General features: G+C 34.6%; 1 protein-coding gene across 2 annotated transcripts; it reads left to right on the top strand.

Moving 5' to 3' along the window:
* Nucleotides 1–6,897: 6,897 nt before the first annotated feature.
* LOC127127077 (signal peptide peptidase-like 4) lies at nucleotides 6,898–11,427 on the top strand. 2 transcript variants are annotated; one of them, XM_051056177.1, is made up of 14 exons: nucleotides 6,898–7,257; nucleotides 8,254–8,412; nucleotides 8,556–8,667; nucleotides 8,851–8,970; nucleotides 9,072–9,223; nucleotides 9,468–9,650; nucleotides 9,785–9,819; nucleotides 9,919–10,081; nucleotides 10,233–10,286; nucleotides 10,374–10,466; nucleotides 10,570–10,712; nucleotides 10,796–10,866; nucleotides 10,952–11,035; nucleotides 11,129–11,427. In XM_051056177.1, the coding sequence occupies exons 1-14, from the start codon at nucleotides 7,114–7,116 to the stop codon at nucleotides 11,242–11,244; spliced, it is 1,629 nt and encodes a 542-aa protein (XP_050912134.1). In that variant the 5' UTR covers nucleotides 6,898–7,113; the 3' UTR covers nucleotides 11,245–11,427. The 2 variants fall into 2 exon arrangements, with proteins under 2 accessions (XP_050912134.1, XP_050912135.1); XM_051056178.1 differs by lacking the exons at nucleotides 6,898–7,257; nucleotides 8,556–8,667 and having other exon boundaries at nucleotides 8,263–8,412.
* Nucleotides 11,428–11,516: the final 89 nt, after the last annotated feature.

Genomic DNA, 11,516 nt, shown 5'->3' with positions numbered 1-11,516 from the left:
GTCTTGCATGATTCACTCTTAGGATTATCTACAGTGTTACTTGTAAATTCTCCACTCGATCTTGGCAAAGCAACTATTTGTCTAGATAATTAACCAATCTGCATATCCAAATTCTTGATCGATGCATCATGGTTTCTACTCATTGTTTCATGATTCTTATTCACCTGATCAAAGCTATTTTTAGTGACTTTAATGAAATTATGCAAGGTCTCTTCCAACTGTGAAGGTTTCCTTTAAAATGAAGCTTGTTGGCCTTGTTGCATACCTTGATTAGTACTTGTATTTGATTATTGCTCCAACAAAAATTCGGGTGATCCTTCCATCCCAGATTGTAGGTGTTGGAATAAGGGTTGTTCTTAGGAAAATTATAAAATTGGAATTCTTCACTTGACCCTTCCAAAGAGCACCTTTCATTTTCATGTTCTCCTCCACAAAAATCGCACCATACTGCACATTTCACCTTTTTCAGCTATCTTTTTATTTAACAATTCAATCCGAGCTAAAAGTGAAGTATGGGTATCAACAACTAACATACCTTTGGGCATACCAACAGTTTCAATTTTTACCGACCTTTCGCCTTTTGAACGGTACTCATTCAAGTACATCTTCTTAATAAGGTCTTTCACTTGTGGTTCGATCATTGATCAGATAATGCCTCCTGCGAAAGCATCCAACAACATGTGTGTATGACTCTTGAGACCTTTGATGAAATTTTGCATTTGCTCCATATTATTCATATTGTGATTCAAGCATCTGCATAAAAAAAGTTTGAATCTTCTTTACCATGAGTCATAAAGCGACTCAGTTTCCTGCTACTCGAAATTTATAATCTATGCTCTTCACTCGGTAAACTAAGTAGTGGTGAAGAATATTTCTAGGAATTTATCCGCCAATTCCTTCCAAGTTCGAATTGTTCCATTTGGAAGGAAAAGTAACCAATCATTAGCCCTTCTAATTAGTGAGAACCCAAACAACCTCAAATTAACCTGGTCTTCAGTGAGATCGATTAGTTTGCACATCGAAGTTGCTTCGTAGAAGCGTGCAAGATGCTCCCACGGGTCTCTAATCGCATTTGCGTCGAACAAATTTTCTCTTAAACATGAAATCACATAACTCTTAATATCAAAGTTAGCACGGTCTTCCAGTACAAACCTTCTTGAAACCTGTCTTTCATCGGTTCTTTTACGACAATCCCCCATAGTTTGGGGTGGTAAGGCTGCCATGCCGATTTGCTCTTCAAAGTCAGAAGAAATAAATGGTTGATCTTCAGCTAAGATCCCTTGAGATATATTTTCTTCCCTGACTGCTCTCCTGATAGCACATGCGGTTCTTTCAATTTCTGGATCAAATGGTGTCAACGTTGATCCTAAGTTACACATACACAAACAGGAAATACCTCAATAGCACTATGACTATTAAGAAAATCAAACGAACATCAAAAAGACTAAAAATAAAATGTTGCACAAGCGTTGCCTTGTTGAAATATCAACAGTCCCCGACAACGGCGCCAAAAACTTGATGACTTCTCGGCAAGTGTACCGATAATGTCGCAGTAATAAAAAGATCGAATCCACATGGACTGCTTTTTAACAAGACAAAATGTGTGAAATGTATGGAAAATAGTAAGTTGGGGTTTCGAGTTTGCAATGCGAAGAGTAAATAAGTGTTTAAACAGAATTATGAAAGTGGTCAGGTTGTGTTTAAAATCCCCTATTGTAAGAACAAGATTTGGTTCTGCATATGGCCTTTAGTTTTGATGATAACAATGCATTGTTTCTTAGAAAACAATTTTGTACACTAATGGTTTTTATCTAGTATGTGGATTTTGCTAATAATTTATGACTCTGAAGAATTGACGTGTAACGTCGTCAGATTATAGAATCAACACACCCTGACTCTAAAGAGATACAGACGCTTTATAAGATACTATCAAGTTCTAGAAAGTTCTTGGACAACAGTTCTGATGAACGTTTATGTAAAGCTTCTAACTATGACTCTGATTGAAGAGCCTCTGAAGGATTGTCTGCCTTTAATATTCTGCGCTCAAGTTCTGAAGATTCTGAAGACTCTGAAGACTAGATTCTGAGGAACTGTTTCAAGACTCTAAATATCGAAGTTCTAAAGATTCTTTCAACTAGTCTCTTGATCCTTTTAAGCATGCTTCAACATCATTTCATCAGAAGCCTTTGAAGATTAGAAGATAAGATCAAAAGTTTTTACATCATAAAAATAGTATATAATACAAGATCACCCTTCCATCCACTACGCTGATTTTATGGGCTAAGGACAATAATATTATACCATTTTGTCTCCTATATGCAAACCGTTACACAAAGAGACAATTGCAATTTGCTATTCCAATTCTACCCTCCAACGAATCTTTTAACTTCCTATATAAATAAGTCTTGGAAGAATTGAAGAAGTTGCTCATGCTAATTCACTGCATAATATTATGCTCATACACACGCTCTTGCTATAATAAATATTTTTTGTGTATAGTCTTTGTAAGCATACAAGAGTTGTTACTCGTTATTGTGTGAGATATTCATTGTATTTAACTTGTGTTATTCTGCTTTCTTATAAGCATTATTTGTAAACACTGACTTGTAAATCTCAAAGTTGTTTGAGTGGTTTCCTTGAGTGACTGGGTTTTAGTCATATATACTCAAGAACACAAAAACGATTTATCTTTGTGGTGCCTGTAATCAGTTTAGGTTATAGTGGATTAAGTTCTTATAGATAAGGAAAAATCACTTCGGTAGGGTGGACTGGAGGTAGCTTTGTTAACAGCGAACCAGTATAAAAATAAATTTGTTATTTTTCTTGTTTGCGTTATTGTTCGATTGAGTTGGTTTTGAAAGATATTTTGTTTTTAGAAACCCAATTCAAACCCCCTATTTCTTGGGTTTCTTTCCACCTTCAATTGACATCAGAGCTCTGATTCTGGTCTTGATAAGATATCAAACACTTAATAGTGTCACATAAATATCCAGTGTGAAACACAATGGTTGCCTTTCCACCACCAGTTGCTCAAATAAATGATATAGATCATTACAATGCTAAACCTCCAAGTTTTGATGGAGATAGATTTGACTATTAGAAGGATATAATAGAGAGCTTCTTTCTAGGTCACGATGTTGATCTATGGGTTATGGTAGTTGATGGCTACAAACACCCAGTAGATGCAAGTGGCAATAAAGTTGAAAGAAGAGTGATGACAAATCAACAAAAGAAAGACTATAAGAATCATCACAAAGTAAGAATCATCTTGCTAAATGATATTTCATACACCGAGTATGAGAAAATCAATAACAAAGATACTGCTAAATCTATATTTGATTCTCTGAGGATGGCACATGAAGGGAATGCACAAGTCAAAGAAAACAAGGCTCTTGCCTTTATTCAAAAATATGAAGCATTCAAGATAGAGGATGAAGAAACTATTGAGAACAAGTTCTCAAGGTTTCAGACTCTTGTTGCAGGACTTAAGGTTCTAGGCAAAGGGTATCCTATTGTTGATCATGTTAAAAAGATCATCAGAAGTCTACCTAAGTGTTGGACACCTATGGTAATAACTTTGAAGTTATCAAAGGATCTTAACAACATTTCTCTTGAAAAAGTGATTAGTTCTTTAAGAAGTCATGAGATTGAGCTCGAGGAAGATAAGCGCAAGAGAAAAAGCAAGTTTGTTACTCTGAAGTCTTCATGTAGATTTGAGAAGACAAAATCTCTTCAAGTAGAAACTGATAAAAAGTCTGAAGAGGAATAAGAAGAAGAAGATGAATTGTCTCTTCTGTCCATATGTGTTAATCAACTCTGGAAGAAAAGGAAAGGCAAATTCAGAGGATAAAGAAGGACACGTGGTCGTTCTGAGTCCACTTCTGGATCCAAGAAGTATGGAGCTGACAAAGAACTCATGTGCTTTGAGTGCAAGGAGTTTGGCCACTTCAAGAATGAATGCCCCAAGTTAAAGAAAGAAATGCCTAGGAAGAACTTTAGAGGAAAGAAGAAAGGTTTAATGGCTACATGGGATGATTAAGAGTCTTCAGAAGATGATTCTGAAGAAGACCAGGCTAACGTGGCACTGTGTGTGTGTGTATGTACACATGGGCGTGTGCGTGTGTGTATGTGCACATGTACGTGTGCATGCACATGTGTGTGTGTGCATGTGCATGTGCATGTGCATATGTGTTTGTATGCATGCACATATGTATGTGTACGTGTATGTGTGTGTGTGTGTGTGTGTGTGCATGTGCATGTGCATGCATATGTGTGTGTGTGTGTGTGTGCATGTGTATGCATGTGCATGTGTGTGTATGTGCGTGTGTGTGTGTGTATGTGTGTGTGCATGTGTGTGTGTGTGTGGGCGCGTGTGTATGTATGTGTGTGCATGTGCGTGTGTGTCTATAAGCATGTGTGTGTGTGCGCGCGCGTGCACATTACTACAATCGCTTCCAATTTCTAAATTATTTTTAAAACAAGTTATCACCAAATTTTCTTACGCGCGTTAATCTGATTTTCTATAACAAAAAGAAAGGAGTTTTTAGTTTTCCATTCAATCCCTCTTCTAGACAATAAACCCATATTCAAACCAATAGTCACAAGCAGGAACTAAATGTAATCATGGAAAACTCGTATTAGTTGGTTGGCAATGGCCAAAGCATTCGATTATGGCTAAATGACTTGTGTGGCGCCAATTTAATCCAAACTCTCAACCTCAACGTGGAAGTTTTCTTAGAATTTCCTCGTGCATTTAATATATATTTCAAACAATAATTGGTGTTTTTCTTCTTCTTTTAACAGGTTTTTTTCTGACTTGAGAAATCTTGTCATGCAAGTAACTCTCCCAATTGAGAGTAAAGAGGACAATCTAGTTTAGAAAAGTGCTTCTGATTGTGAATTAACCTTAAAAGAGGTATACATTTTCAAAAGGCATCAACAACCTAAGGTAAATTAGGTTATGTCCATTTGATGCAGAGACATCCCTCCATTAAAATTCTTGCTATCCTAGAGACTTTTGCACAACAAAGTCCATTCTTATGACAATCTTATAATCAAAGAATGTCATCTCCCTTCCATGTGCTCTCTTTGTTTTTCGTGTGAAGAGACTTCTCTGCATCTCTTCTTTGAGTGCAGTTTGCAGTCAAGATTTGGTGTTGGTTAACATCCATCTTAGAGAAAATGGAACCCTCGGTGCAAGGTGGTCATTAGAGAAACCATTTGTAATATCACATCTTCTATTTGGCAAGCAAGGTATGATTTGAGATTCAATAACAAGAAGACCTCATGGTATTCCAATATTGCCAAAATCTTTTTTCAAATATCCATGAATGATAATAGAACTATATTTTTTGCTTATTCTAGAAATTTAGTATCTAAGTTCACCCTCCAAGCCTATTATAATTAAAGAAGTCATTTGGACTCCTTCTCTAGTCTCTTAGGTCATATGGAACACAGATGGGGCCTCAATCCCTGTGTTTTCTTCATGTGGGGAATTTTTATGAATCATGTGGATGAAATGCTATGTCGCTTTACTTAAAATATTGCTCTTGGTTTAGCCTTTCAAGTAAGGTTAATTGGTGTAATGTGTAACATTGAAATTACACATATTAGGAACTAAAAAAAAATCTTTGAATTGAGACATTCTACCTTAGTGGTGTTGGCCTTTAAGTACACCTCTCTAATCCCTTAGTGTCTTAAAGTTAGAGGGTATAACTGCTTATTTTTCTACGTGGCATGACCTGTACACATATTTATTGAGAAGTCAATGGTTATTCATATAGATTTATTAGTATTTGTCTAAACTTGCATTCCCTCACCACTTAGTATTAGTTGCTTCTTATTATTAAGGATAACATCATTAAGAATAAGCTAGGCTTGCCTAACTATAGATAGGGAGGCCTTGGTTTGTTCCTCCTCTCTCTTTTGTAGCTCTTTCCTTTTAATATACATTTTGGAAGACACTAGTCCTCTTTGATAAAAACAAATTTGTTAAAAAAAATTGTAGAATTTTGTTGGTCTAAATAGAAAATAAAACTATAAGAGTTATTTTAAAGTTGTAATAATAAAAATAAAAGAGCTAGACGTTTTTAATAAAAAAATCGAGAGAAAAAATATACATTGACACTATAAAATATTTTTACATTGTCAATCAATTACGAATGTGTATCCAATCAAATTACATATTTAATTTTAAAATATTGATATGATACATAATGTTATAATTCTATTGAATAATCATGTAAAACTAATTTATATTGACAATGCACTTTTTTTAATCTTTAAAAAATAATCAATAAGAATTCTTTTTTTAGAAAAAGGAATTATTAAAAAAAATTGAAAATTTAATGTGTGAGAATTTTTTTTAGAAAAAGGAATTATTAATGGTGAGAAGAGAAAAAATTAATTGAAATTTTCAATAAAAAATAATCATTGAGAATTAAAAAAAATTATTAATTGTGAAAAGAGAAAAATAACATAAATTATAAGAAAAAAAGAAATTAAAAATTTATAATAAAGAAATATAAATTACATAAATACCTGCTCATTAGTTAATTATTTTAAAAGTATATATAATTTTAATAAAAATAAGTAAATATAAGTTGTTAATTTACTCCTTCATATTTTTACTATGTATTGAGTTTATATAGCATCCACATCAAACCAATAGCGTAAGTAAATTGACTATCTATATTTATTCTTATTTCTATCCCTTGCAAATCGCGTGTACTCACGTACACATGAACCGCGTGGCCAAATTAAAAACCAAAAACGTGAAATAGATGCAATTCTAGTTCAACGGTTACCACGCGGCGTTTTCTTCATGTTCCATCTTACATTCGACAAACACAAAAAAATAAAAATAAAAATTAATTAAATTAATATTATCATTATCAAATACAAAAAAGCAAAAACCTTTGTGTCCCTTTCTCTCTCTTGCCTTTCTCTCACTTCACCCCTCCACGATTTCCTCTTCCTCCTTTGTACTACCACCTCCATCTTTTCTTTTCTTTTTTCCCAAAGATATAATCTTTTTCTTTCGCACTCCAACCCTTTTGTTTTCTCACCTCAAATTTTCCATCTATAATCAAGATTCTCAATTCTCAAACCAACATGGTTTTGTTTCGTTTTTCTACTGATTTCACTGTGTTCTTCTATGTGTTCGTGCTTCTTCTCGGTATGAGTTTTGCTGGTGATATAGTACACCATGATGATTCTTCCCCCAAGAGGCCTGGATGTGAAAACAACTTTGTTCTGGTACTAAATTACTAATCATAATAATATATCATAGAGAATTTTAATACTTGCTTATGTTTTTAGATTTTTTTTTGTTGTATCAGTATCTCATGCTTTGTTGTCTTTGTGAATGTACTAATCTCTAGCATTCGTTTTTGTATTCTGAAAATTACCCTTTATTGAAGGTGAGAAAGAATGAGAAAAAACTTTGTAGACTGAATTCTGTTGAAATTGTTAACAGATGATTTATAGTATAGTGGTATCTATTTATAGAATTAAGGACTTTTGAATTAGTTTATTTGTTAGACTGATTGAGAAAACTTATGTAAATAGATTATGAAATGTCAGTACATTGTTTTCAGCTTATTATAAGCAGAGTAGTCGGTCGCGGCAATATCCCACTATAGCGGACCGGAGGATAGGCCGACTGCTATCGGAAGACCCTTAAGTGTGTAGAACACTATAGTGGTTGCTATATGGTAAATAGCAGGATAGCGGAGTAGAGCGGTTCTCGGCTCAGAATGGTTTCTGGTCCGATATCCTTTTTACCTCTAAAAAAGCGAAATTACCCTCTTAAACGTAAGATGTTTTAAGATGTTTTAAGGGTAACTTTGGTTTTTTCAGTCAAATTTGAATTGAGACTCAACCTTAACCTTCTTTTATAGTCGGTTATGAATATCTTACGAGTTGAGTTATTTGTTTAATTTTACGTTATATATATGTTTATAATTATTATATGTAATTTGTCCAAAAATGATCAAATAGAGCGGTCATCCCACTATACGCTGCTCCACTTTTGGGTTTTGGGGTCGCCACTATCCGGAAATGGCTACTCTGATTATTAGCTCTCAAGGATAGCCTGTAACAGCAGCTTATAGCTTTTATGAAAAACAATTTGCCTTTGTTTAATCTTTTGTCATAGAAATAGCTTATTCATAAGTACTTATATGATACGTGTTTATATTAAAAGTATGTACGAGTTTTTTCGGCATATTTGACTGGTTTTTCTTTCCTTAGGTTAAAGTTCCAACTTGGATTGATGGCGTGGAAAGTGGCGAATATGTCGGTGTTGGTGCAAGATTTGGCCCTACATTGGAATCGAAAGAAAAGCGCGCTAACCATACTAGAGTTGCCATTGCAGACCCTCCTGATTGTTGTAGCAAGCCTAAGAATGAGGTATTCTAGTTTAATGTTATAGAACTTACTGAAAAATAATGCAACTTCTTCTGTGGATGTTGAGTTAAAAGCATAAAATTAAAAGCTCTAAATTTTTAGTTTATTAATAATTTGTAATACGGAGTGCCTTGAAATTTTGTTAGCTCACGGGCGAGGTCATTTTGGTGCACCGAGGACAATGTAGTTTCACAACCAAGGCAAATATAGCTGAAGAAGCCGGTGCTTCGGCCATCCTGATTATAAATAACCGTGCAGGTTTTTGCATGCAATTTTTTTCTTTCCCAAAATGCTTTTCAAGACCTGTTGTGTAATTTTATTTTCTTATCTTCAATGCAAAATTTTCAGTTCAAGGTTATAGGTAATAATTTTTGTTTCTAACTTGTTAGGAAAAAAAAGACTTTTTATTTTAAGCAATAATTTTATATCCTTATTTTGCAGAACTTTTCAAGATGGTTTGTGAAAAGAATGAAACAGATGTTGATATTGGAATACCTGTTGTCATGCTTCCACAGGATGCCGGTGAAACCGTCGAAAATTATATACAAAACAAGTCCACAGGTATGTTTTACTTCTTCTGTGAATGTGTCTATTCCTTTGTAATCGATTATGCTTTCCTTGGCCACTGGTTCTGTGTCTTACATGTTTGCTCGCTCTTAAAGTGTCTGTGCAGTTATACTCTCCACGGCGTCCAACTGTCGATGTTGCGGAAGTATTTTTATGGCTTATGGCTGTTGGTACCATTATCTGCGCGTCTTACTGGTCTGCCTGGACAGCCAGAGAGGACGTTATCGAGCGCGAGAAGCTATTGAAGGTTACATGGTTCCTTTTCATGTCAATTGTATTAGTTTCTCAGGATAAAAGAAAAGAAAAAAAAAACTATTTAGTATTTGCACAAAAGAAAGAACAAATGCTGAAAAGACAAAACTAGTTAACAACTCAGTAAAACAATAAAGCTCTAGTTTCCTTTAACCAAGGTTATCAGATACGAGTTTTTACCTCAACTTTAAAAGCTCATTATTCTGATAGTAATATATATAGAACTTTTATGATTTCAGGATGATTCAGATGAGTATTTAAATACAGCGAATGCTGGTTCGAGTCCTTATTTGGAAATAAGTACCACAGCGGCAGTTTCATTCGTTGTGATTGCTTCTTGTTTCTTGGTTATGCTCTACAAACTAATGGCATTCTGGTTTGTTGAAGTTCTGGTGGTTCTATTTTGCATTGGAGGGGTTGAGGTCAGTTCTTATTTTTTTAGGCTTCGTACTCAATGATTACTGTTAGAATATATGAAAATATCAGTATACTATTTTGCAGTTTGATGTTTATTGTTGATACAGAAGCTGAATCTTTATTCTTTGCATGCTTTCAGGGACTGCAAACTTGCTTGGTAGCTCTTTTATCATGGTAAGTTTCGAGTATTGTTGTAATGTCAACTAACAAGATGCTTTATTCTGTTGAATTCACCCGAAATGATATCGAATTGACAACAAAAATGTTGTACAGTTTCGGCTGGTCTCAACGTGCTGCACAGACATACGTGAAAATACCTTTCTTCGGTGCTGTTTCATATCTCACGCTTGCCGTTACTCCCTTTTGCATAGTGTTTGCTGTGGTTTGGGGAGTTAAACGCCGTGTATCGTATGCTTGGATTGGTCAAGATATTCTTGTAAGACTAGTTCTCTTACTTTTTCATTGTTTGTTTTTATCAAATTCCTATTTCTTCTGGTTCATGTTCTTAGACGGGCTGTTTTGAATAAAATATACATATATAAACCGATTGAGAATTAGGAACGTATTTCTTATTCTTCTATTTTCAGGGCATTGCTTTGATAATTACAGTTCTTCAGATTGTCCAAATACCAAATCTCAAGGTGATGATCATTCACACTTCTTTTTACTCTTTCTGGTTTTGGTGATTTGGCGAATAATGACACTAATGCATACATTCTTTTCATAAGGTTGGAACTGTTCTTCTCGGTTGTGCCTTCATATATGACATCTTCTGGGTGTTTGTCTCTAAATTAGTATTCCATGAGAGTGTGATGATAGTGGTGAGTGTTTCATGAAATATCTCACATTCCTACCAATTTTTTCACAGTTCCATTTTGTTTTCCTATCTCCGCTTTAAAATGATACACTCTTTCTTCTTTATAGGTAGCTCGCGGTGATAGGAGTGGAGAAGATGGTATTCCAATGTTGCTCAAGATACCTCGTTTGTTTGATCCTTGGGGTGGTTACAGTGTCATTGGTTTTGGGGACATAATCTTACCAGGGCTTCTAGTAGCCTTTTCATTAAGGTTGAATTGAAAGTCTCACATGATACTCTTATGTGTCTTATTAATGGTTCATGAACTTGATTATTCTGTTGAAAACTTTACAGGTATGATTGGTTAGCGAAGAGGAACATTCGATCAGGATACTTCTTGTGGGCGATGAGTGCTTATGGTTTAGGTATGCTATGTTTGATCCGGATGTAGTTTTCCATGATTATACTCGGATCACAGTTTATATCATGTTTTATGAATTTGATCTACAGGTCTCCTTGTCACATACCTGGCTTTGAATTTGATGGATGGACATGGTCAACCAGCTTTGTTGTATATAGTGCCATCTACACTTGGTTAGTAAAACTATTACACATAAATTTGTTCAAATTCTGCTACGCTAATTAGGTATCACACAATTTTATGAACATTCTTTTCTGTATATGCAGGAACCTTTTTGACATTGGGAATGACGAGAGGTGAACTCAAGATTTTGTGGACAAGAGGGCAACCAGAAATGCCTTGTCCTCACATCCAAGAGAATTCTCAACCAATGGACCAGTAATCTCCAACAGAATAGTATTATCGTAGGTTTTAGTTTACAGGAGACTTGTATAACAACAATCTTAGGATATTATGTAACATTTGTAGATCTATCATAAGTATAACAAAATTTCAGCCAAATGATATCATGCACAAACGTGTACTGAGTTAAAATCAGCAGCTGAGATTTGAGATATCCTCTTAACTCTTGCATCTTTTTCTAAAAAAGTCGTTCAGAAGTCAGGAATTTTTAGACATTCATGTCTCAATTTTTGTTTCTCTGAAAAAAGGCCT

The sequence above is a fragment of the Lathyrus oleraceus genome, chromosome 3, assembly GCF_024323335.1.
Source record: "Lathyrus oleraceus cultivar Zhongwan6 chromosome 3, CAAS_Psat_ZW6_1.0, whole genome shotgun sequence".
Classification (NCBI taxonomy): Eukaryota; Viridiplantae; Streptophyta; class Magnoliopsida; order Fabales; family Fabaceae; genus Lathyrus; species Lathyrus oleraceus.
Note: the sequence above shows the minus strand (reverse complement) of the source record. Positions and strands in the feature narration are given on the sequence as shown.

Excerpts from the sequence above, each read along its gene's own strand:
- LOC127127077 (XM_051056177.1), top strand. The coding sequence starts at position 7,114 with ATGGTTTTGTTTCGTTTTTCTACTGATTTCACTGTGTTCTTCTATGTG. Across the intron at positions 7,258-8,253 it reads GTGAAAACAACTTTGTTCTG|GTTAAAGTTCCAACTTGGAT; the intron begins GTACTAAATTAC and ends TTCTTTCCTTAG. Across the intron at positions 8,971-9,071 it reads TATACAAAACAAGTCCACAG|TGTCTGTGCAGTTATACTCT; the intron begins GTATGTTTTACT and ends TCGCTCTTAAAG.